General features: G+C 47.2%; 1 protein-coding gene across 1 annotated transcript in view; it reads right to left on the reverse strand.

Annotated features, from left to right (window-relative positions):
- Positions 1–26,341, reverse strand: part of PLEKHG4B (pleckstrin homology and RhoGEF domain containing G4B) — a 70,511-nt gene extending 44,170 nt beyond the window's left edge. Inside the window, exons 1-2 of the mRNA XM_072807436.1 lie at positions 26,230–26,341; positions 3,903–4,100 (exon numbers count right to left, since the gene is read on the reverse strand). Coding sequence (XP_072663537.1) covers positions 3,903–4,100; positions 26,230–26,271 — 240 coding nt within the window. The 5' untranslated portion in view covers positions 26,272–26,341. The remainder of the gene's footprint in view (positions 1–3,902; positions 4,101–26,229) is intronic.
- Between the last annotated feature and the right edge of the window lie 573 nt (positions 26,342–26,914).

A 26,914-nucleotide genomic window follows, 5' to 3' on the forward strand; every position in this document is an offset into this window, starting at 1 on the left:
CAAGTCCCACATCAGCCTCCCCACATGGAGCCTACTTCTCCCTCTGCCTGTGTCTCTGCCTCTCTCTGTGTCTCTTATGAATAAATAAATAAAATCTTTGGAAAAAAAAAGAATGGGGACAGGCATTTTTGTTCCCTGTGCTGTGGTTTATCTCAGTTTCTTATCAACCAACACCCTTTAAATGTGCAAAAGGTACATAATCATAAAGGAAAATATCCTCTCTGTAGACTACTTCATACAAAGAATCAATCCTAGGATACCCTTGGTCATTTCTCTACCATGGTCATTCTAGCTATAAAACATGCAAAGAATTTAATAAATCAAAGTAGTCCAGTGGTAGTTTTTTTTTTAAAGCCCTACTTCAATATCAATGGAATAATAAAAGGCACTGATTAATATAGGTCTTACTTTTTATTTTTTCTTTAAAAACTCATTTATTTTCATCCTTTATTTTTTTTAGAGATTGATTTATTTAGAGAGAGAGCATAAGCACAAGCAGTGAGAGGGGAGAGGGAGAAGCAGACTCCTGAAAGGGGCTTGATCCCATGACCCTGAGTTCATGTAGGTCTTACTTTTTAAATTAAATGCTACTTATTTTATTTAGGGAAGCTCTTTTATCTGAATTGTACAAAGACCATACAAAATCTATGTTAGGTTCTCATACTCAGTGGCTTCACATTGTATTCTTACCATTGGTAATATGAGGTAAAGGAAAACATTTTTCCCTGAAAGCCAAGGAGGTAACTACATATGTATGAAGCAAATATTTTTTCAAATAAGATTAGTTAATAAACTGCACCACTTTTAAAGTTGCACATGGTATAATAGGGCAAATACTACTGTTCTGGATTGCTGCTGTTGTTGCAGAATTCTGTAACAGATGAATGTATGAAAGCTCTAGCAGTAAGCAGGAGGCCTCCTGAAGACTCAATACCCAAGGAAGCCCATGTCCCAGTACCCACTGAGGCTCCTCCTGAGCGTGCTGACTGTACACAGCTGGGCACATGTACCTTGCAAGCTGTCATTCACAATCACATGATCAAAAAATTAGCCAAACTGTCTCCATATTTTTTTAAAGATTTTATTTATTTATTCATGAGAGACATAGAGAGAGAGAGAGAGACATAGACAGAGACAGAAACAGAGAGAGAGAGAGAGAGAGAGAGAGGCAAAGACACAGGCAGAGGGAGAAGCAGGCTCCACGCAGGGAGCCTGACATGGGACTCGATCCCAGGTCTCCAGGATCCCACCCCGGCTGAAGGCAGTGCTAAACCGCTAAGCCACCAGGGCTACCCCTGTCTCCATATTTTGAGCTCAATCTTCCATCTTGTAGATCTTCATCGTTGAACTTCAGGTCCACCAAGTAGCCTGTGATGATCTTGGCATTCTTCTCAGAATGCTTCATACAATCATATTGGATGGCTTTATAAATATGACATGGGGCTTCAGTTGGTGGCTTCAAGCTACTTGAACACCCTAAGGCTCAGAGTCCATGAGACATATCTTCCCTTCTTTAAGGACTGTTTGAACAGCATCCATACAGGTGTCACACATGTGGCTGTGTACTCATCATATCGAGCATCCTGTGACCTTACATGAGGATTTCAAATATTTCCTTTGATACACAGTGATACTCATGTCCATCCATTTCATAGCTCTTTTTTGGAACAAGTAATATGAGGCATAGCACTTTGGAAATGGTTAAGATTAAGTTCCATAGATTGTCTTCTCAGTGCATTTACTGCAATGCCAGAAGCTCCCACGAGCACTATAAGGCAGTGCTCATCTGCAGGGTGGTGCTGGTGGGGTGCCCAGTGTGCTAAGGCAGCTGCTGGCACTGCACACTCTGGTGTGCAGCTCAAGAGCTTACTTTTTAAGATTGAGCCATGAATCTTTCCAGCAGCTCACTGCAACATACCTATGACTTGGCTGTCATTAGTTTTAAGATTTCCTTGAAAAGAACCTATAATAAAAATATCCCAAGACATTTTTCTTTCAAATTGATCTATGACTTTAAAGCAATTTTAATCAAAACTCTTAAGATGCTTTGTATAAATAAACTGATTCTCAATTTTATGTAGATATGTAGATATGCAAAGACATTAGAATAGCTAAACAATTTTGAAAAAGAAGAAAGTTGGAGGCCTTATACCGGCTGACTTCAGGACTCACTATGAAAGTTCACTAATCAGAACCATGGTACTGGAGGAAAGAGAGATCAATGGAACAGAACAGAGTCTAGGAACAAATTCCCAGTTGTACTGACAATTCATTTTCAACAAAGTTGCCAGAGTGAATCAGTGGAGAAAAGAAGGTGTTTTCAACAAATGGTGCTGGAACAGGTGGATAGACATATGCAAAGACAAACAAATTTGATGCTTACCTCACACCATATACAACAATTAACTCAAAATGGATCTTAGGCCTAAAAGTACAGTCCTTAGGACACAGAAAACAAAATAAAAAAATAGGGAAAGTTCATCAAAATTAAACACTTTGACTCTTCCTAAACCAATATTACTGAAATGAAAAGGTAAGCCACAGATTGGGAGAAAATATTTGCAAACCATATATGTAATAAAGAACCTGTATCCAAAATATATAAAGAACTCTTAGAACTCAAGAAGAAGACAGAAATGTGTCAGTGGGTGCATCCTCTAAATTTTATGCCGTGTGCCTTACTTGCCTTGTCTTACTCTAGTCCTGGTCCTTACAGACGAAAATCTGCTTTTGTAACTGTATATATTTGGAATTACCTGACTGGACAGTTAAAAAATAGAGTTACTTTAATGAAAAAAAAAGAGAAGATGACAATCCAATTTTTAAGAATGGATAAAAGGTTAGAATTGACACATCACAAAGAGGGCACATGGAAGGCAAATAAGTCCAGGAAAAGACACTTAACATCTATAGTTATTAGGGCGGTGCGCACTAATGCCATGACATTGCATGTGACACCACGCACCTGTTCTTGAATGGCTAGAATGAAATAGGCTGAGAATAGGAGGTTTTGGTGAGGATGCCAAGCCACTGGAGCTCTCCAAAGCAGCTGATGGGAATGCACAATGGTGTGGCCGCTCAGGGAAGAATTTGGAAGTGGCCCAGCAATCACAGTTCTAGGTCTTCTAGCTCTTTACCCAAGAAAGCAAGCCCTCACACATTCTTGCCTGCAAATGTTCACAGCAATTTTATATATGATATTCTAAAACTAGAAGCAACCTAAGTATCTATCAACCCATGAACGAGTAAACAAACTGTGGTATATTCCATATAATGGAATACCACTCAGGAAAAAAAATCCCCAGAAATAAACTAAACACCTGAGAAATCTATTAGGCTAGGTTTAAAGACTCTGCTGAAAGTTTACTGGGGAACCAGGATGGATACCTCTGGATGTTATGGGTTGCACACCTGGGAGGCCTGAGAAGCCTGTTTCTGGAACACAGAACCTTATTTCGCCCGTCACTTAGGACTAGGGCAGAGGAGCCAGAAGCCAGAGGAAAACTGCTAAGTTGGTATGCTTATGGACCCCAAAAGTGGAGTGGACTAGATCTCTCCATTCATGTGATTAAACTTGATGAAATAGCTGAGGATAATCTCACAGCTTCTTTTCAGAGAGAAAACAAGTGCTCACTTGAATTATGTCTGCTTTAATTACTGGTTTAATGTCATGTTCCCCTTCGTCTCCATCCCCAATGAGGGTATTCCATGTGCTCAGCTTCAATATTCTCCAGGGACCCAGTAAAACCCTGCCTATTTCTTCTCTACAGTCAACACAGGAAGGCATTACCTGCAGGGGAGGGTCTCACAGGTTTCCTCCTGCAAGAAAAAGCATCCCACAGGCTCTGTCCCCTGAGAGGAGGGTCCCATACAGGTCTGGCTCCTGCAGGGCAGGTACTCACACAGGCTTCCTGCTGCAGGTGCTGTAGGGCCCTCTTGGCTGGGATGAGGAAGTCAGTGAGGCAGCGCAGCCCGTCCCCACCGTGGAGTCTCTCGGCCACGCTGAACAGCTGCCAGAGCACCGTGGCTGACGTGGCCTCAAAAGGTGGATAAAGGGCAGACAGTGTGTTCTGGATACAGGTGTCAAGGGATTCCAGATCCTGAAATGCAAGAGAGGACCAGGTGGTTTAAGACACGAGGAAGACAGGCGCTGAGGACACTTTGACAGACTAACGGTCGGCTTTTCGGGCTCTGCCTTATGTCTGGGCATGTGAGTTGTCTTTGTGGCATAGGAAGGTACAGGCAAGTCCTCAGCACAGTGGGGGACTCCCCTCGGAGCCATCTCCTGGGCCTTCACATTGTCACACAGCAGAGGCATACCGAGGAAGTGCCCCTGCTGCATCAGGTAGGGCAGACCCCTGTGCCCATGAGGGGCACTCCAAATAATACTTTTTTAAAAAAAGATTTTATTTATTTATTCATGAGAGACACAGAGAGAAAGAGAAGCAGAGACACAGGCAGAGGGAGAAGCAGGCTCCATGCAAGGACCCCGATGTGGGACTCGATCCCGGGACTCCAGGATCACGCCCTGGGCCGAAGGTGGGCACTAAACCTCTGAGCCACTCAGCGATCCCCCAAATAATACTTTTTAAGTGAGGTTCTTGCTGCTGTCACACAAAACACGCTCAAGTTCGACCCCATCGAATTCTGAAATGTGCACCTGAAATGCTGTATTTAGGATTATTTGTAGAGCATGTGTAGGTTCTCAGGGCCTTCTCCTCCCCTGGTCCTCGCACCCTGGGCACTCCTGGGTCTGCAGGGAAAGAGGGAGGCTCCTGTGCCGAGGACAGAGCTGGTCCACATGTAATTTAATACTCAGAAAACTTCACCCATAGTAAATACATTTTAATTGTACTGATAATTCTTAAAATATTTAAACAACAACCAATAGGGCACCCTTTATCAAAAAAACAGAATTGTACCCATTCGGTCATTCTGAAAACAGTATCCTTGATACCTGATTTCCTCCTTATGTTTCAATGCAATGGAATTTTATGTAAAGATAGAATGCTTTTAGTTCAAAAGATGTTTAATGCTATTTTTAGATGTAACATTTCCTGAGGAAATACCACAGGGTTCATTTATTTGGAAAAAAAAAAAAAAAAAAAGCAAGGCTACAAGTAACAGTTAAAAGTCAAAGTGGTTAAAATTGTGAAACCGATTTTTATTTATGTATGTATGTATGTATTTATTTATTTATTTATTTTGAAACCGATTTTTAAAGGGACAATGGTTCCATCCAAGATTCCTCTGAACAGCTCACGATACAGATAATTTCCTAAAGAAATTGAAAACAAAACATCGAATTTCCTGGACCTGAAGTGGGTAAGGACTCAGACCATCTGTCCCGCTGAGGGGCCAGGATGCACAGCAACCAGGGAGGTGTGCGCTGCGGTGAGCTCACCTTTGGAAGCTTCCACCACTGTGCAGCACAGCGGGGCACTGGGGTGGCTGAGGCACCCACACAGGCTTCCCTGTGTCTGTCTCTGTCTGCTCCGCTCCCTGCACATGCTTGGCTTTCCCCACCAGACAGGGCCATTCACTCATTAGGAATTGTCTAACTACTCATTTTGTCCAGAAAATGCCAAGATGGTCGGATGTCTAAAAACTCAAGTCACACCTTAGCCACCGGTGAACATCCAACCCATGGGAAGGATGGAGGTGGTCTTGAGCCAGGAGCAAGAACCATGCCCCAAATAGGATGTTCCTCACAGAGATCTGAAGCAAACACTTAACTGTGATAAAAGAAACTGGCGAAGTGGAAGGGCAGGTCCTTAATGACCTATGTCGGAGGAAGTGAAAGGCAAACTGTGGATCCTCCCAGGAAGAGAGGGACTCCTGCCGTGCGGATACCCAAGTCCAGACCGGCTCCTCCTCCAGACTCGTAGGTGGGCCCTCGTTCTCACGTCCAGCTGTCATCAGCAGCCCCTCAGTGGGTCTCCCAGCCTCCACCTCACCCGTTCACTTTCTGAAAACTGCCCCGTTGGAGGAAGAGATGGGCAATACTTGCTGAGATCTCTGGGATCCCACAGCTTCCCTGGCCCCTTCTCTGCCCAGTGATTCCTACCGTGACTGAGTGAGGCTCCAACACATGGCCTGGGGGCACTCCTCCACCAGCTCTCACTCTCTGGGCACCATCCCCGCCCAGGTCCTGGTCCAGGCAAAAGCTGCCCAAGGGAAGCTGTCTGTGTGCCCAGAGGCCACTTCCCGGGTCAAGTTGAGGAAGCCTCGGGCAAGCCAGAGGAAACATTTCTCTAGCCTATGCTAATGTGCCCGAAGTAACTGTCAGCACAGCCCCTTCCTGGCTGTCACCTGCCTCTCTGTGCACTTTGTGAGCCGGAACAGCAGAGCATGTGCTGCTGCATTCAGGGTCACAGCCTCACGAGCTCCCCGATCATTGTGCACATGGTGCCCATTCTTGGTCATGGGAAGAGAGGGTCTGACAAATAAACAGACCGCATGACTAGGGTGGCGCAGCCTGAGGGCCATCCCAGGCTCATCAGCATGGTGGCATGTGCACAGTACAGGCCAGCCATTCCCACCTTCACAAAACTCTAACAATTTAGTTCTTTCAAGAGACACAAATTATAAGAGGGAGGAGGCAGATATACATGATCCTGAGAGCAGAGGGGCAAAATGATCACATTACCATGAAACCAAATCACCTGATACATTCAATTCAGCTTAAGAAAACAGGTAAGAATATAGTATATTTTAGGAAGATTTCCACAAGAAATGCTTAAAAAGAGAAAATTATCTCAGTCTCTTAAAGGGTAAAGTTCAGTGCTCGCTTCGGCAGCACATATACTAAAAAGGGTAAAGTTCAATCATCCTGAATGTTTAACATCCTTAATGTTTAAGAAAATGTGTAATATTTTCTTTGTTAATGTTTGCTGGGATAAGTGTGTATGTGTTAGAGCTGAGTGTGTGAATGAAGGAAAAAGTGTTTACAGAGCTGGGTGTGTGTAAGAGAGAAAGTGTGTGTAAAGAAAAGTCTGTGTGAGGGAAAGTGTGTGTGAGAGAGAATGTGTGTGAGGGAAAGTGTATGGGAGAGAAAGTGGGTGTCAGGGAAAAGGTGTGTGTGAGGGAAAGTGTGTGTGAGTGACAGTGTGTGTGAGAGAAAGTGTGAGAGGGAAAGTGTGCATGAGGAAAGTGTGAGAAAGAAAATGTGTTGAGGAAAATTATGTGTGAAAGTGTGTGAGAATGTGTGTGAAAGTGTGAGAGGAAAAATGTGCATCAGGGAAAGTGTGTGTGAGAAAGTGTGTGTGAGGAAAAGTGTGTGTGAGAGAAAAATGTGTACAAAGGAAAATGTGTGTATGAGGGAAAGTGTGAGAAAATGTGTGTGAGGGAAAATGTGTGTGAGTGAGAAAGTGTGTCAGAGGGAAAGTGTGTGTGAGAGAAAGTGTGTGTTTGTGGGAAAGTGTCAGGGAAAGTGTGTGAGAGGGAAAGTGTGTGAGTGAGAAAGTATGTGTGAAGGAAAGTGTGTAGAGAGAGAATGTGTGTGAAGGAAAATGTGTGTGTGAGGGAAAGGGTAAGTGAGTGAGAAAATGCGTGTGAGGGAAAGTGTGTGTGTGAGTGAGGAAGTGTGTGAGGGAAAGCGTATGAGAGGGGAAAGTGTGTTGGAGGGAAACTGGGAGAGAGAAAGTGTGTGTGAGGGTAAGTGCCTGTGAGGGAAAATATATGTTAATGCCAGTGTGTGACGGCATCTGAAGGTGTGTGTTGGGGGTAGATTGGTGGTGAGTCATGAGAAAATTAGGGGCAAATCCTTAAAACAGTTCCTGGGCCTTTGGTTGCCCAGGAAGAGAAGGGAGTAGCCACAGGGTCGGGGAGAATGTCTGCGTAGGCACCTCTGGCCAATTCCGCCTGGGCCTGTTCTCTGTAGGGCGCAACTGACCCGTTCACCGAATCTGGCACGCCATCGGGTGTGCAGAAGTAGGAGGGAAGAAAGCAGACAAGGCAAGTGCCATCACGTTGTTGACGGTAAAGGACTGGTTTCTTCGCTCACGACCGGATTCCCACTTCGACCAGAGGAACACACACAGATTTGGGCGGACTTCAAAACCAGGACCTTCGCCTGTTTACTTGATCCTGAGTCTTACTGTGGCTTAAAGTGCAATTCTTTGCCGACGTACAATAGCGGACTGAGCACGCAGAACCCGTACAAAGCACTTAATCACCATTTTGCTGCACTGTGAATCAGTGTGTTGTTACTGGGCCGATCGCAGGACTGCCTTTGCATTTTAACAACGGAAAATGTTTACGTCTGGAGAAACACTTCAGGGCTCTACTCTTCAAAGGATTTATTTTTCCAATTAACTTTAGGTAAAACTTTATGAGTGTTGGGGGAATTTTAAAGTCTAGACCCTTGTCTCTCACACTGCCAGCAACCCCCATGAGTAAGCATGTCCCTCCTGGCACCCGGCCCACAGGAGATGACCCAGCCGCAGCGCACGGGCTCTCCCTGCAGCCCTCCAGGCCTCACATGTACTGCAGATGAGAAGACAGAGGCTAGGGGTTCACAGGCCTTTCGGTGCCCATCCTGGGGGGGCCAGTCTCAGGGACGTCAGAAAAATGCTTGGATGTTTGGTTCTAAACTGTGCATCAGCTGCAAACGGCCTGCTTCTTCCTCCCAGGGGACAGGTCACATGCTAAATGTCAAAACAAAGGTGATTTCTTCTCACCTGGTGCTGAGCTGAAGGACAAGGCCAGCTGATGAACAGGGCAAGGACACAGCAGGGGCGCCCCGTCCAGGGCCCAGCAGGCTGGAGGCACTGGGCCAAGGCTGGCCTGGCAAAGACTGATCATGGAGGCTTACACTTTCACTCAAGTACAACATCCCTAAAGAGGGTTGAAGGCAGAGCCACAGAGTTGTGGGAGGGGCTGTCGGCAGGCTGGGTGGACCTGGATATCAGGAAGACCGGAGCGTCTGCAGAGGCACCCTGCAGGTACCACTCCTGTCTCCTAGAGAAGGGCGCCCCAAGACGAGAGCCTGCTAGGTAGCCAGATCCCCAAGCAGGCAGCGCACAAATGGGGCTCCGAGACTCTCACCCTGCTCTCCCGGCGTAGTCATGAGCTGGTGGTCAACCCCCTCATGGGATAGAAGGTGCTAGAACATCAAAGGCTCCAGCACAGCCCCTGCAGAGACAACTTCCCTGGAGCCACTCCCAATGATACAGGGGCCCACTGCCCAACCTTGTGGGTGATCCCTCTACGTTTGGGCCCCTACACCCTGAGGACAGTGGGGCAGGTGCAAGAGGACAGGAACACAAGATACTCGGCATGAGGTCTCAGGTGGGGTCAGGAAATGACTGAGCAGCTGTGCTAAGGCAGCACCATCCTCCCTGTCCACCTTTGGCAAGGCTGGGGTGGGTGGCTGGGGTGGGGTGGTGGTCGCTCAGGCCCCTCATCTGGTCTGAGAGCTCATCTTGTCCTGAAGCCCCATGACCAGGTCCCGGGGATACCCCAGATACTGCAGCCTGGGACGGGACTCTGCAGAGGGGGACACAGGGGTGCCCCTCACCCAGGCACTTCTACCCAGAAAGTCAGGGTGGCCTTTAAACCTACCACTGTGGCGTTGCCTCTGGCTAGCTTTCATAAACTAAGTCAGGAGGTACAAGTGGCAGCAGGCACCCCCTGCGGGACTCCAGAGTTGTTCCTACAGCCCCTCCAAACAGGGGCCCCGGGGCTGGAGGCCCACGTCAGGCCTATCCCTGTCCCACTTTCCATCAATAGCCACTTTCTCAGCCCTGTGTGGGCCGGTGTGAAACCCACACTCCCCAGGAGGCTAGCTCTCAGCAGCCGACCTGCTTACAGCCACTCAGGCCCTGTTAATAAGGGCCCTCCTTCCTGAAGGGTGCTGATGGCTATCTCTGGTTTCCTGTGCACACAGACCCAGGAACCACCTTTGAATCAAAGAAATCCTGTCTAGAAAGCCTCGCCTCCTCTGCTCTGCTGATGTGCCAGCCGGTCTGCATCTAGCCCGTCTACACCTGGTCTGTGTATACCTCCATGTGGGTCAGCATTTCCATGTGGCTGACTCTCCACTCACTTCTGGGCCCTTCCTGAGCCCAGGCAGCTGTCTGCCACCCGAGGGCTGGGGCTTCTCTCCTGGACCAGTGCTCCCCAGGCTCTGACCCCTGGGCCACTGCAGCTCACCTCACCCTTCTACAGACACTCCTTGGCCTTCCTAACCCTGGTGAGCCTTTTTTGAAGCTTGGAACCGCTCACTCAGCACTTGGCTGTCCTCTGATTCTGTGTCTCCAAAACTGGAGTCTGCTTCTGGCCTGTACGTCAGGTGGCCTGCCCCGCTGCATTCATGGAGCTGTGCTACATCACGAAATGTGTCTGCAGGATCTTTAGAGGAGACAGATGGGGAATGTTTGGCACAAATCGTTTGGGCTCTAAAACCACACTTCGTTTATGGGGAAAGATCCCTGTGAGGGACACTTGTTCTTCATGATGCTGGACAGAGGAAACACCTGTCTGCATCCCAGCAAAGTACCGAGTTGACATAAAACAGAGCTACCCTTCTGTGGTGGGCTGCCGTTCACGGAATCCCGGCCTCCCTGGGGGATGGCAAGTCCCAGTCCATTGGCGGCAGGCACGGCCATGTGACAACAAGATGGCGACAGTGGCAGATACGTACGGGTTCTGACAGAGGCTCTGCGAGCCAGCTCGTGCTCCAACACGGTACCTTTCCCTCTCCCACAAGTTGGGGACCATCCCAGAGTCGCTGTTCCATGAGGCTGGACCACAGGGTAAAACTGACGTGGTGACCATGGTAGGCGTGTAGCATGAGCAGATCATCACCGTGCTGACCACTGAGACGTGGGGGTCGTTGGTTACGCAGCATAACCTGCACACCCTGACCGGCCCTGCCCCTCTCCAGGCAGCCCCCGCGCACACTTTGGTGGGGGTGGCCGCCTCTATCCAGGGGCCCTCCTGGACAAGTGTCTGGTGACACACCTGGAGGGACTTAGCTGTAGTGCATCCTGAGCTGGAGCTGGTCCTCAGCGGCCTCCTGGGGACACCAGGCCCCAAGGGATGGGGATGGAGCAGAAACATCTCCACTCTGCCGGCTTGGTGGCCCCGGGATGGGTGGTGCATTCGGCCTATCTCAGTCTCCACTGCATCTCCGGGAATGTTCCAGGCTGAGAGTGTTCCAGAAGCATCTCAGCTCTGAGCTTCATCATCCATAGCCTTTGCTTTGCCTGGGTGCCAACATTCTCCAGTTTTCAGGGAGAAATGAAAATCCAGAGAATGCCAAGCAAAGTAGCTATTTGAGGGCTCAGGCTTTGGTGCTGCACCCACACACCCGGCCGAAGAGGGACACCCAGAACACAGCTGTTCCAACACAGCCTGGAAAATGTCTTCTCTGAATGTACACACGACTGACCCAACGCAAAACACACGGTCACTTGACTTCAGAAGTTCTAAAGGGGTGTCCACGTTCCGGGGACAATGGGGGCCGAGGGGTCCCGACCAGTGAAAACCCTTAAGATAAGTCTCTGCTGCGGAGTGTCCGGACAGCACCCGTTTGTCATTCTGCGCTCAGAAGCGTGCAGGGGTCCTGCCAGCACAGCCTCCCCCAAGCCTCTGTGTGGGTTGTGGCTGTGGTGCCACCTCCTGCCTTTCCTCCCCCTCAGATGTCCGATCCACTGGGGCAAGGACTTGCCAGGCAGCTTGTGCTCCACCACGTTCTTTTTAAAACTTGTTGGTGGGAATGTGAACTGGTACAGCCACTCTGGAAAACTGTGTGGAGGTTCCTCAAACAGTTAAAAATAGACCTGCCCTACGACCCAGCAATTGCACTGTTGGGGATTTACCCCAAAGTTACAGATGCAATGAAACGCCGGGACACCTGCACCCCGATGTTTCTAGCAGCAATGTCCACAATAGCCAAACTGTGGAAGGAGCCTCGGTGTCCATCGAAAGATGAATGGATAAAGATGTGGTTTATGTGTACAATGGAATATTCCTCAGCCATTAGAAATGACAAATACCCACCATTTGCTTCAACGTGGATGGAACTGGAGGGTATTATGCTGAGTGAAGCAAGTCAATCAGAGAAGGACAAACATTATATGTTCTCAGTCATTTGGGGAATATAAATAATAGTGAAAGGGAATATAAGGGAAGGGAGAAGAAATGTGTGGGAAATATCAGAAAGGGAGACAGAATGTAAAGACTGCTAACTCTGGGAAACGAACTAGGGGTGGTAGAAGGGGAAGAGGGCGGGGGGTGGGAGTGAATGGGTGACGGGCTCTGGGGGTTATTCTGTATGTTAGTAAATTGAACACCAATAAAAAATAAATTAAAAAAAAATTCAAATTAGAAAAAAAAAAAAAAACTTGTTGTATGTTCTCCCGCTCGTCCCAGCTTCCCAGACAAGCCGTGTAAGAGCTTGGGACACAGGGATGAACAGTGCGGCTGCTGAAAGGCTGTTCTGAAGGAAGAATCCAGAGCTCCCTCCCCTGCCCTTTGAGTCATCAGTGGGGGCCACTGGGTGGGCCTCCAGGTCCCTGCCTGGGACACAGGGGTGCCAGCCCGTGCTCCCCGCTCACTCTACTTGGGGCCACACATTCCTCGCCCGACGTGGGGCAAGAGCTATCAGGTGGCTGTGAGGACTGAGGGCTGAGCCACCACCCGGGCAACCCGAAGAGGTTTTGTCTTCTGGTAGATGCTCTGTCTACCAGACACACTCAGAATCTTCCACCCGGCTTTCTTAGGAAAAGCTACCTCTTTAGCCTCTAAGCACCAGTAGGAGCACCCAGGATTTCACCTGGAGGTGTGGGGGCATCCTGGGGTCAGCCCAGCTCCTCTGTCTACCTTCTGGTCTCTATGTAACACTCAGGGGTCAGCAAAGCACGACTCCAGTGGTTGGAAAAAAAACGAAAGAAGAATACAAGTTCAGACTGTGGAAATTATATGACACTCACATTTTGGGTGCCCACAAATAAAGTCGCATTGGAACTCGGCCAGCCCTGTTCTACATACTGCTTGTGGCTGCTTCTGTGCCACAAACGCAGGGCTGAGCATGGGACTGAGACCGGACAGTCATTCGAAGCCTCTGGGCGTACCATCTGGCCCTTCAAGAAACTCTGTTGACCCTACCTCAAGGAAGGAAGTCCTGCAAGCCAAGGGACATGAGTGGGTGGACAAAGGGAAGCCTCCACTCTCCTTTGCTGTGTGCTGGGGATGGATCTCGGCTCCAGCACAGGGACGTTTCTGGATGAAGGTGCCACAGGACTGAGGGCTTTTGTGACACCACCATTTTTGGATTCAACACTCAAGTTCCCACTAATTGTTCAGGTGCAGCTTTATTCTACATGTGCATTGAGGTGGGCAAAGATCTCAGCCTGCAGCTGAGGGGGCAGCCAGTGTTACTAACTTCTACTCATGGTCAAGTGCTTGAAAAATGTCTAAAAGCCATCATTTTAAGTTCTCATTATCCTTTTTTGCATTTAATAGCCTCACATACAATGAGGGAACTCCTTCCCTTGGGAGCTTTGGAGGTCTTGGAATGCACCTTTCGTGCCAGCACGTGTCAGGTGGTTATGTACCCGGGAAGCTCAAGCACAGCACAGGCTGGGGGTCACATGCTCACTTGGCTGTTACCAGGGCAGAAGCAGCTGCAGACACAAGGTCGCACACCAAGGCTCGCCCTGGCTCGGAGCCCCTCATGCCAGCAGCGGCCAGGAAGTGACTCCACTCTGCTGCTCCCCTGCGATGCAGTCCTGCCCTCAGCAGAGAGGGGAAGAGACCCTCCCAGAGCAGCAGAAGGGAGGTCAGGCAGGAGGGAGGCAGGGCTGGCAGGATAAGACAGCCCCCAGGAGGGGCTGGAGGGGCCTATGTGCAGGGGCCAGCGAAGAGGCAGTGAGCTGCGTCCCGGGGCCCAACGTGAGAACAGGGTCAGGGGGGTTCTGTAAATGTCACCCAGGGTTCTACGCTGGCTGTGGCACCACCGCCCAAGGGCACCCATATTTCTGTACATCCGGTTTCTTCATTTGTAAAACAGAAATGTAATTCATCAATTATTCCATAAAGGTAACACCATTCCACAAGTTCTTAGAAAAACTTCAAAGCTCATTTTTTTAATAGAAACTGACAGTGAAATGTTGGCTTTTGAGACATTTTGGCTGAATTTAGTTCTCTGAAGGTGATTAATAACCAATGTGCAAGAGGGACGTTGACCAATCAGCGCAGATTGGTTTCTTCATGCTGAAACGTGCTTTCAGGTGGAAAAGCGTGTTGTTCACTCCTCACACACAGTGTGGCAAGACCAGAAAAGGTTGTGCCAACCTGAAAATGTCCAGCCCAAGTCCTAATGCCACCAAACCTAACTGTCCCACCGGGTCCTGCGTGGAGCCCCGGTCTGCTGCAGAGCACAAGTGAGCCACGAGGCACAGGCACACAACCCTAACTCCTACTTGTAGTTTTTTAGGGGAATGAGTGACAATAGGCATTTCTCCCCACCTAATGTACCTGGAAAATCCTTCGGTAGGAAAAAAAAGTGCTCTTGAAATGTGTCTGCTCAACCAGATGCGTGGCTCTTCACGTATAGAGAGGAAACCTCATCTATTCCCTCTAAGGTTTGTGTTGTCTAATGTTATTCACTGTGAAATTGAGTCAAACAAGCCATTCAGAAGAGCACGGTGAGTTCCCTGTTGTCTGAGTCCAGCCGCTTTGCCAGCCTTTGTCTGACCTCCCCCACTTTTTACCACACAGGTCCAGCAGAGAAACAACTACTATTCTTGAGGGAGGGCTGAAACTAGTTTTCTGAGTTGTACACCTGACAGCAGCCTCCACCTGTGTCACCGACGACACATGTCCTCTATACTTTCAGATACATCCCACCACAGATAACAGAGGAGAGGCGCAAACCGGGTAGGTGGGAGTGATAGGCTGTGCACCTGCACCACTAGGTGAGAGACGCTACCCTAACATCTCTCTGGAGCATCCTGTGAGAGGGCTCAGCCTCAGCTGTGACCAGAGTCAGGAATCAGCCTGAGTGAGGCACAGACATGCTAGAAAAGTCCCCCTCAGACGTCAGTGTTTCTCAGGCTGAAGGTGGCTTGAAGCTCGCTGGTGCCCAGATCTTCATCTCATTTTAGCCATTAAGGTGAGAGGGCTCCAATGTGGTGTTAATGGAAAACCACACATACACTTTTAAGTGACAAACGATTCCTGTACTTTTCCTAAAGGACTTGGTGATTTAGACAATCTTAGACTGAGCGGGACAGGGGCTGATGGCCGACACTGCTTTAGATTGTTTGGGAATAGGTGCTGGGTCTAGGTGGAAGCACCTTTGTCTCTCCCAGAAGAGGCTGGGGTGAAGCCTTCAAGTTTGCAGAAGTTCTGGCTAGGAAGGCTCCAAGGGACATCTGATGAGGCTGTGCTGGAATGCAGGAAGGCAGATGCACGCGGCAGTTTCATTAAGCACAATTTAAGGTATTTTGGGGAAAAATGCAAACTCTGTGTACATCATGAGAACAACAAAATGTTATTCTAATGAGAAACTCATGACAAATGTGCTTGGAGTGCTAAATCATGCTTTTCACAGTCGCCCTGCCTCAGAAAGTCACGGCTGAGCTGGTTGTATGCAACGTGAACAGGTCCCTGAGGTTCAAACGTGGGCTCAAGAGAGCATCAGAGGAAGGCACACTGGACGGGACAGTTGTGGATCTTGGGTCTAAGGATGAGGCTGGAGCCTGGAGCCCAACCACACCTAGAATGGGTCCAGTGGGTGGCTTACTGACTCTCAGGAATCCAGAATGGAGGGAGACCTTGGAGCACAAAGGACAAACACAGGACAGAGGGAAGGAGGCAGAGGTGCGCTCCGGGAATACACTGACAAGAGGCATGACTGTTGGCAGTGGCCTGGCTCAGTGCACAGGAGCCTGGAGCTGGCAAAGCCCTCACCAGGGGGCCAGTGCATGAGGACAGGGTGTATCCATGCCTGCTCTGTAGGCACCAGTGGGTTCCACACGACAATGCTAGTGGCTCACTGGGGGCTGTGTAGTCTGCACGTCTGCACAGTCTGGCTTGGAAGTACTCAGTGGGACTTACAGCACCCCACCCCCACCCCCAGTCTACGAGCATCCTCCATCCACAGCAGGGACCTACCCCTGTTGTTTAGACCACTGTCTCCAGGAGTCAGTGACACCTAAGTCAGGCTGGTGACCCCATCAGGGGCTTCCCAGACAATGGGAGTTTTCACCTGTGGTCCTGGCATTACCTCTCTTTTCTCCCTCAAAGTGTTCCAATTTGGACAATAAGTGATATGGCCAGCCATTGGTCCTAATGAATCAATCCTTTGTTTCTCCTGTCTCCTCCCTCCTTGTCTGCGCTCTTTCTTATTAGAAGCTGCTCACAGAGGCATCCACTGTTCTCTACACACTAAACACCAAAGTGCATTCACTGAATACCTACTGTGCGCTAAGCACCATGAAGGATATGAAGATTAATGTCTTGGGTTCATAGCCTAGCAGGGGCTGTTAGACAAGAAAACGGTAATGGTTGGTGGGGGGAATAATGTTACAGGAGGGGAAAAGAGCACCTTTTGTATGCTTAATTATACATCCTACAATGACAACATGAGGGACACTGACACATGGGTTCTAGTGTCAGGCACTACTGAAACGTTTTATATGAACTAACCTCACACAGACCTTCTATTGACTATTTTTCTCTAGTCAGCTAGTTAGCTACATTTTGAAGTCTTAAAAATTAGATTTAAATTTCTGCCGATTTCCTACCAATTTTGTATTTTTACCTTAAATACAAACTTTTTTCTTAAAAAGGTCATTTCTAATTGTAAAAGTTACAGTCTTAAGATTCTTAAGTTACATTTTTAAAAGTTACATTCTTGTACAATATAATGACATTTAAAAGCAGAGTTATAGGGTAGCCCAGGTGGCTCAGCAGTTTAGTGCTGCCTTCGGCCCAGGGCCTGATCCTGGAGACCCGGGATCAAGTCCCATATCAGACTCTCTGCATGGAGCCTGCTTCTCCCTCTGCCTGTGTCTCTGCCTCTCTCTCTCTGTGTTTCTCATGAATGAATGAATGAATGAATGAATAAATAAATAAATCTTTTAAAAAAATAAATAAAAGCAGAGTTATAAAACTCATTCCAAATCCTCAAAACAAATACTAGAAAACTAAATTTAACAGCATTATTTAAAGGATTATTCACCATGACCAAGTGGAATTTATCCCAGGAATGCAACAGTTAATCAGTGTAAAACATGACATTAATAAAGCAAAGGAAAAAGCCCATGATCATCTCAAATAATACAGAAAAAGCATATGACAACATCCAATATCCTTTCATGATCAAAGCATCTAGAAAACTAGGAATAGAGAAGACTTTTCTCAACATGATAAATGGCACTTATAAAAATCTACAGCTAACTTCATACTTAATGGTGAAAGACTAAAAGCTTTTCCCTTAAGATCAAAATCAAGGCAAGGCTGCCCCCTTTCTCCACTGCTATACAATTCTGCCCTAGAAGTTCTAGCCAGAGCAGTTAGTCAAGAAAAAGAAATTAAAGGAATGCAAATTAGAAATAAAGAAGTAAAATGATCTCTATTTGTCAATGACATGATCTTATATGTAGCAAATCCAGAAAAAGCTACCTAGGGCTAATAGATGAGTTCAGCAAAACTTCAGGGTACAAGAGTAACAGGCAAAATCAGTTGTGTTTCTATATATTAGTAATGAACAATCCAAAAAGGAAATTAATAATTCTATTATATAACAGCATCCAGAAGGAATAAAATACCTAAGATTCATTCTTTTTATTATTTATTTTTCATCATGAAAAGTCTTTTTTTTTTTTTTTTAATGAAAAGTCTTTAATCCCTATTCTCTACCTCCTCCATCTCCCCATGCACTCCCCATCCACTTCCTCTCTGGCAGCCATCAATTTGTTGATGGTTTGTCTTGCTCTCTTTTTTTTTTCCCTTTGCTCATTTGTTGTTTCTTAAGTTCCATATATGAGTGAAATCACATGGTATTTGTGTTTCTCTAACTGATTTATTTTTCCTAGTGTTATTCTCTCTAGCTCCTTCCACTGCATTGCTCATTCCATGGCTCCTTGTCACTGCAAATGGCAAGATTTCATTTTCTTCTATGGCTGAATAATATTCCATTGTATATATATATATATGTCACCTCTACTTTATCCATTCCTCAAATGATGGACATTTGGGCTGCTTCCATAGTTTGGTTATTGTAAATGATACTGCAATAAACAGAGCGGTGCTTGTCTCCCTTTGAATTAACATTCTCACTTTGGTGGGTAAATATCCAGTATTGCAATTACTGGATTGTAGGGTAGTTCTATTTTTAGTTTTTTGAGGAACCTCCATAGTGTTTTTCAGAGTAGCTGCACCAGTTTGCACTCCCACCATCAATGCATAAAGGCTCCCCTTTCTCACATCCTTGCCAATACTTGTTGTTTCTTATGTTATTGATCTCAGCCCTCCTGGCAAGTGTGAGGTGGGATCTCATTGTGGTTCTGGTCTGCATTTCTCTGATGATGAATGATGTTGAGCATCTTTTCACGTGTTTGTTTGCCATCTGGATATCTTCTTTGTAGACACGTCTGTTCGTGTCTTCTGCCCATTGTAATCAGATTATTTGTTTTTTGGGTGTTGAGCTGTATAACTTCCTTATGTATTTTGAGTACTAGCCCTTTGTTGCATATGACATTTGCAAGTATTTTCTCCCATTCTGCAGGTTACCTTTCAGTTTTGCGGATTGTTTCCTTTGCTACACAGAAACTTCTTATTTTGATGGAGTCCCAATAGTTTATTTTTGGTTTTATTTCCCTTGCCTCAGCAGACACATCTAGAAACAGGTTGTTATGGTAGAACAGAGAAATTACAGACTGTGCTCTTTTCTAGAATTTTTATGGTTTCAGGTCTCACATCTAGGTCTCTCATCCATTCTGAGTTTATTTTTGTGTATGGTGTAAGAAAGTGGTCCAGTTTCATTCTTTTGCATGTTGCTCTCCAGTTTTCTCAACACCAGTTGTTGAAGAGATGGTCTTTTTCCCATTGGATATTCATTCCTTCTTTGTTGAAGATTAATTGACCATATTATTGTGGGCTTATTTCTGGGTTTTCTGTTCCATTCCACTGACCTATGTATCCATTTGTACGCCAGTACCATAGTTACTACTGCTTTGTAATATAACTTGAAATCTAGAATTATGATTTCCCTGAATTTTTTTTTTCAACATTGCTTTGGCTACTCAGTTCTTTGTGGTTCCATTCAAATTTTAGGATTGTTTATTCTAATTCTGTGAAAAATGCTGTTGGTATTCTGATAAGGATTGCATTAAATCTGTAGATCGCTTTGGGTAGTATAGACATTTTACAATATTTATTCTTCCAATCCATGAGCAAAGGATGTCTTTCCATTTCTTTGTATCACCTTCAATTTCTTTCATCAGTGTTTGATAGTTTTCAGAATACAGGTCTTTCACCTCTTTGATTAAGTGAATTCCTAGGTATTTTATTTTTGGTGCAATTGCAAATGGGATTATTTTCTTAATTTCACCTTTTTTAAAGATTTTTTTTTTTTTTAATTTATGAGACACACACAGAGAGAGAGAGAGAGAGAGAGAGAGAGAAGCAGAGACAGGCAGAGGGAGAAGCAGGCTCCATGCAGGGAGCCTGATGCAGGACTCAATCCCAGGACTCTAGGATCATGACCTGAGCTGAAGGCAGAACGCTCAACCGCTGAGCCACCCTTTCTGCTGCTTCATTATTAGTGTATAAAAGTGCAACACATTTCTATACATTGATTTTGTATCCTGCGACCTTACTGAATTCATTTATCAGTAGTAGTCATTTTTTGGTGGAGTCTTTATGGTTACTATATATAGTATCAGGTCTTCTGCAAATAATGAGAGTTTTACATAGTCCTTACCAGTTTGGATGCCTTTTATTTCTTTATGTTCTCTGACTGCTGTGGCTAGAACTTCAAGTACTATGTTGAATAACAGTGGTGAGTGTTACCTAGGATACATATAACAAAGGAAATGAAAGATGAACACAGAAAACTACAAAACACTGCTGGGAGAAATTACAGACACCTAAATAAATGAAAAAAACATCCTAGGTTTACAGTTTGGAAAACTTAACATTAAGATGTCAATATTATTCTAAAGTAATCTACAAACTCAATGCAAGCTCTCTCAAAATTGCAATGGCTTTTTTTTTCCAGAAATGGAAAAGACAATCCTCAAATTCATATGGAATTGCGATGGGCCCTGAACAGCCAAAACAATCCTGAATGAACAGAACAAAATTGGAGGACTCAAAGTTCCTGATTTCAAAACCCACTACAAAGCTGCAGTAGTCAAAGCAGTGTGATTCTGTCATAAAGACAGATACACAGACCAACAAGAAAGGATTAAAGATCCAGAAATAAACCTAAACAACTACAGTCAATTGGCTTTCAACTCGGGTTCCAAGACTATTCAATAAAGAAAAATAATTTCTTCAACAATGGTGCTGGAAAAAGTGGATATCCCTATACAAAAAATAAAATTGGCTCCCTGTCTCACACCATACACAAAAATTAACTAAATTGGATCAACGAACTGAATAATATAATAAAGAACTAATATAATAAAACTCTTAGAAGAAAACATAAAGGGAAATCTTCATGATCTTGCAGATGGCAATGGTTTCTCAGATATGATAGCAAAAGCATGAACAACAAAAGAAAAAAATATATAAATTGAACTTTATTAAAAATAAAAATCTTAAAATAAATAAATAAATAAATAAATAAAAATCTTGTGCACTATACACTATCAAGAAAGTAAAAGGACAACCAACAGATGGAACAAAACAATTTGGTGGTTTTTCAAAGAGTTAAACATAGATTTACCACATGAACATGAAATTCTTCCCCTAGGTATGTACTCAAAGAAATGAAAATATTGTACACATTAAAACTTGTAAACACATGCTCACAGCAGCACTATTTGCAAAAGCCAAAAGACAGAAACAGTATAAATGTCCATCAACAGATAAATGGAAACACAAATTGTACTATATCCATACAATGGAATAATATTCGGCCTTAAAAAGGAAGAAATTTCTGACATATGCTACAACACGGATAAAGTCTTAAGGACTTTATGTTAAGTTAAATAAGCCAATCACAAAAGGACAAATACTACACAATTCTAACTATATGAGGTCCTTAGCACAGTCACAACCATGAGGACAGAATGTAAAATGTTGGCAGCTAGAGGCTGGGGGTTGGGGGGAGAATAGGAGTCACTGTTTAATAGTGACAGAGTTTCAGAGTCACAGGACAGAAGGGGTTGTGATGATGTTTGGTTTGTATGTATAAAGTGTATGTTATATATATTTCAATACAACAAGGAAGTCACACACAGTATGGTTCCATTTATGTGGAATATTCAGAGTCCGTAAATCCATTGAGACAGAGGGCACACTAGTGGTTCCAGGGGCTGGCAGAGGGTGGAATGGGGAGGAACTGTTACATGAATGTGGGGCTTTATTTCAGGGTAAAAGAGATGTTTTGGAACTAGGCAGAGGTAGTGGCTGCACAACACTGGGAATGTATTAAATGCCACTGAAATGTTTGCTTTGAAACCGTTTATTGTAGGGGTGCCTGGGTGGCTCGGTGGTTGAGCATCTGCCTTCGGCTGTGGCCGTGATCCTGGGGTCCTCGGATCGAGTCCTGCATCAGGCTCCCCACGGGGAGTCTGCTTCTTATCTACCTTCTCTCTGTGTCTCTCATGAATATATAAATAAAATCTTTTTTTTTAAAAGAAACTTAAAAAAAAAAAAGAAAAAAAAGAAACTGTTTATGCTATGTGAATTTCATCTAAAAATACTATTTAAAAAATTAGTTCCAGGGGTGCCTGGGTGGCTCAGTCTAAGTATCTGACTCTTGGTTTTGGTTTGGGTCATGGTCTCAAGGTTGTGGGATTGAGCCCCACCTCAGGCTCTGTGCCCCACGAGTAGTCTGCTGGAGATTCTCCACTTCTGCTTGTGCTCTCATGCTCTTTCTCGCTCTCTCAAAAAAAGGAATAAATCTTAAAAAAAAAAAAAGGTTCCAGAACTTTTCAGAAACTGTGCTAGTATCTGTTTCCCTCATTTGCTACTCTTGCCCTACCCTCCCAGCTCTCCCATGTGGTTTCAGGAGAGGTTATATTCTGACCCCATCGCTGGGTTGGGTCTCTGAAGGTCACAGTCTCTGAACACACAAATATCAGTTTGAGAACTAAATGCTCACTCTGTTACCTAGTGCGGTGCTCTAGGCTGACTGAATCCCAATGATGTGTTCTTTAGTCTCTCTGAATAATCCATAAGGAAAGCTATGGAACCCTTGAACTCAAGTGGAGTCCGTGGCCTATTGATTTGGCACTTCTACAAAAATTTCTTTAAAAAATACCCAATTATATTGTTAAAACAGTATATAATTATAATTGTAATTCCTCTTCCTGGTGCCAAAATACCCTGAAGATAACTTCACTGGATATTTTTCCTTAAGTGATTTGTATATAATTATAATTGTAACTCCTCTTCCTGGCGCCAAAATACCCTGAAGATAACTTCACTGGATATTTTTCCTTAAGTGATTTGGGGAAAAAAGCCAACAAAACAAAACAAAAAACCTCAATCCTTTTTATCTCTTACTTGCAGGAAAACCTTTCTCCCTCTCTGTCATAGAATCACAAAGTAATAGCTAACATTTATTGAGCACTTACTATATCCCAGATGCTTCCTTTTAAAAGACTTTTTTATTTGAGGGAAAGAGAGAGAGCATGAGCGAGCACAAGTGCGGGTGAGGGGTGAGGGAGGAACAGAGGGAGAGGGACAAGCAGGCTTCTTGCTGAGAGGGGAGCCTGACTCGGGGCTGGATCCCAGAACCTGGATCATGACCTGAGTTGAAGGCAGACGCTTCACTGACTGAGCCACCCAGGCGCCCCTAACCAGACACTGTTTTAAGCACATTATTATAGCATTATCATCCCTATTCTGTGGGCTTGTCTGCCCACTCACTCAGTGGGGAAACCAGGATTGGAACTCTGGCTGCAGAGCATGCATCCCCAACCAATGAACCCTCAGCCATGGTGCCTATGTCTCATCCTAGCAAGAGACAGAGCCAAAGAGATCCCAGAGTCCCTCCGCATTCTTCACTCTGCAGGCAAAAGCACCTTATGATTCCCCAACTGGGCAGTGAAGGGATGGGTCAACCTTCTCCAGCCTGTCCTTTCCATTCATTTAAAGTTAATTCAGGCATCTCTTCTGCTCTGTGCACCACTGTCCCCACCCCAAGACACACACATACACAGCACCTTCACTACCTCACACGGGATCTGGTCAAGCCTTTCCCTATAACTGTCTTGGACCTGCTTTAACTATATCACACGTAGATGAACAAGGTTTCCCAGATGCAACTGTAATCCAACTGCTCCCATCTGAGGATGTTGTTTTTGTTCTTGAAAGTCACAGGCAGTGATGTCAGCTTGGATCAGGTGGGAAGCAGTAGACCGGCATCCCACAGGGCAGGCACTGCATCTGTGAGGCCCACAGAAGGTCAGGGCTGGGCAGGGGAATGAAAATGAGTTTTGAAAGAGGGGGAGGGTAACCATCATGTGACAAGTATTTGCCGAGTTATGCCATGTACTAAGTTATAAGCACTAGAGAAGACAGGCATTCGGCAAAGATCAAGCACGAGGTGATACTGGCTCAGACTCTCCCATGGAAGCCCTCTCATGGCAAAGCCAAGCAGGAAATGGGTTGCGGGTGTGTGGTTGTAGAGGAGGTCCAGGCAGGATGACCAGGGGAGCTTTCTGAGGATGATGCGTAGCAGGGTTGGGGGTCTCTCGGTTGGGGAGCTGCAGACAGGTGGTATTTCTTTGGGGGAAGTGCACATACTTCCTACCTCAGTGACCTGAACAACTCTGGTGCAGAACTTCAAATTAATTCATGTCCCAGATTGCTGTAGGCATTAGATTTAATCCCTGTTTTCAGGTCGTAGAAACATAAGATGTCTTAAAGTCATGTAAAAGAAATTTACCACAAAGTATCTTTTGCACGGTATGATTTTCTCAATGTTGGGGAAAATTCTGTAAGGTCAGACACTCGTCTGACAGTATCTGAAAGCTCTCTAAGAATTTCGGCCTAGCTGTGAACTGAGGAGCCTAGAAACACCTGGCAAGGCATTCTAGCTCTCAGTACAGAAGTCTTCAATTTAGGGGCACTGAATGATGAGCCAGGTTACCTTCCAGGAAGCGTCTACACATCCGTCTTTAAAGTGAACCCATATGGTACTCTGAGGTAGGAAGGCCATGTCTTATTCCCATAAATGAACAGACTGAAGCTCAGAGAGGCTGAACTATAAAGCCAAAGGGCCACAGCTAATAGAGGGTAGATGTGGGTGCACATCAAATTTCCAAGATCCCAGGTCTGTCCCCCAGGCTCCACGTCAGGGTCCAGAGCCTCTTTCTCATGCCACGGGCACCTACCGTCCACAGCCCTTGTAGGGTAGATGGCTGTGGCAGGATGCCTTCTTATCATAGGACTGCAGATTCTCAAGGTGCCTTAGGATCAACACATACAGGACAGGATATGCCACCTCTCCGCCCACGCCTCTGCCCCCCACCTTCTCAGGAGTGTCAGTTGGGCCCTTAGGTCAGACCCACCTGGGCTCACTCTTATCTGCTGGATCAGTGAGCACCTGGGATAGACGGATGGAGGGATAGAGGAGAGGAGGCTGCCAGAACTGACTGATCCTGAGTAGGGCTTCACTGCTGCAGGGCACAGCTGCGTGGACAAACCACTGCTTCAGGGCTGCTTCTTGGCTGTGAAATGGGTAACCAGCAGGTTCTGAGGAAGGAGGGAAGTGGTGGCATGTGAACTGGGCTTGAATTATTCTCACCAAAAACGCTGAGATCTGGGAATCTGGGGTTTCCTGTGTTTGGTTGGATGATACAACCAGTGAATACACACCTCAGAGAGCCTCGGGGCAAATTCAGGGCCGATTTTATTTCCTTAGACAGGCATTTTTGGGATGCTTCACAAGTAATATAGCATTCACTGGAGACCACCCAGGATTGCCACAGACACAAAGGCCCATGGTTCACAAAGGCCATTTCAGACCAGGCCCACACAAATGGCATAGAATGATGAAGGCTGTCCTGACAATCACAGGTTGGCTGGTACCCAGGGCCAGCCGCCCACTAGAAAGCTCAGGGCTGTCCTCTCCGGGCCCACCTGGCCACCCACTTGTCCCCTAAAGCACAGTGAGGTTAAAATGTAGTGCTGCCTCAGAATCAGAAGTGGGTTTATTACCTCAGTGTCAGACGCCCAGCGCAGCCAACACAGATACCATCCCACCGTGGATGGAAACCTGTTGCTGTACAGGATCTCAGAGTCTGAGTGTATTTTCACGGAGACCAAAGAGTGACATCTCGAGGTCCTTCCGCCCCCAGAGATCCCGGGGCCTCCCAAGCGGGTTCCAGGAAGCCAGACCTCAGTAGGAGCACTCTGAAATCTGCACCTGACGCGGAGAACCTCCTCCAGGGGCTCCCAGCCCTGCCCAGAGCTCAGCTCGGGTTAGGGTGAGCAGCAGAGTCGTAAGCTATTCATTATGCACAGTTTCAACTACATTTAACTTAATTTTTTAATTATAGGTTTTCATTCTTAATTAGACACCTGAAAGTACCAACTGAACTCTTGAAGTTAAAGTGCTGCTGGTAACAGGAGCAGAGCGTAGTTATTACACCCAAAGCTCTGTAATCCAGCTTCGCAGGAGGAAGAGGAGACAGACAACACTCTCCTGCCTTTCCCACGAGGAGACCAGAGCCGCGTCTAGCCACCTCCCCGCCCTGAAAGGACGCTGCTGTCCCCCAGGCCCCGTCCTCCCCGCCGCCGACCCAGCTCCGACGTAAAAGTCAACCCGGCCGTGCGCTCGCGTCCCAGCCGCCCGAGTGAGCGGCGCCCCCTGGGCCGGTGCCCGCGGCCGCGGCGGGTGAGGAAGCCGGGGGCGCAGCAGCCCCCCTACAGGTGCGCTCCCTCCACACCCGCCCCTGCACCCCTCGGCCGCGCGAACGCAGAGCCGGCTCACCCGGCTCCTCCGCCTGAGGCCCAGGGGCGCTAAACTGGTCTCTAAGCGACTCCCCTCCCGCAGCGCCGGCCCTCGGGAGCCCTCCCCGCCGCCCCTACCTTGCCGCCGCCGGAGCCTTTGTGCGCCGCGCTGAGAGCCATGCTGGCGCCGCCTTTGTCCCACCTCGGAGGGAACGTTCCCGTGAAGGACACTGCCCGGCGCCTCCCTCCCGGCGCCCCGCCCGCCCGCCGGAGCCTCCCCCGCGGGGCGGACCCCTGCCCCGGAGAGCGCCCCTCCTCTGCGGGGGACAGACCCCTCCCCGCCGGGCGGACCTCCTCCCCCTGCAGATCCCCTGCCCCGGGGGAGCGCCTCCCCCTGCAGACCCCCCGCCCCGGGGGAGCCCCTCCCCCTGCAGACCTCCTCCCCGCGGGGCGGACCCCCTCCCCCTGCAGACCTCCTCCCCGCGGGGCGGACCCCCTCCCCCTGCAGACCTCCTCCCCGCGGGGCGGACCCCCTCCCCCTGCAGACCTCCTCCCCGCGGGGCGGACCCCCTCCCCCTGCAGACCTCCTCCCCGCGGGGCGGACCCCCTCCCCCTGCAGACCTCCTCCCCGCGGGGCGGACCCCCTCCCCCTGCAGACCTCCTCCCCGCGGGGCGGACCCCCTCCCCCTGCAGACCCCTCCCGGCGGGGCAGACCCCCTCCACCCTCATTGTGGGGCAGACGAGCTGGGAAGACTGCGGGGCGGAGGCGCGGCTCTCACCTCCCGCAGGCGCACCAGCGCGCAGGTGCCCTCACCTGGGCGGT

The sequence above is a fragment of the Canis lupus genome, chromosome 31, assembly GCF_048164855.1.
Source record: "Canis lupus baileyi chromosome 31, mCanLup2.hap1, whole genome shotgun sequence".
Classification (NCBI taxonomy): Eukaryota; Metazoa; Chordata; class Mammalia; order Carnivora; family Canidae; genus Canis; species Canis lupus.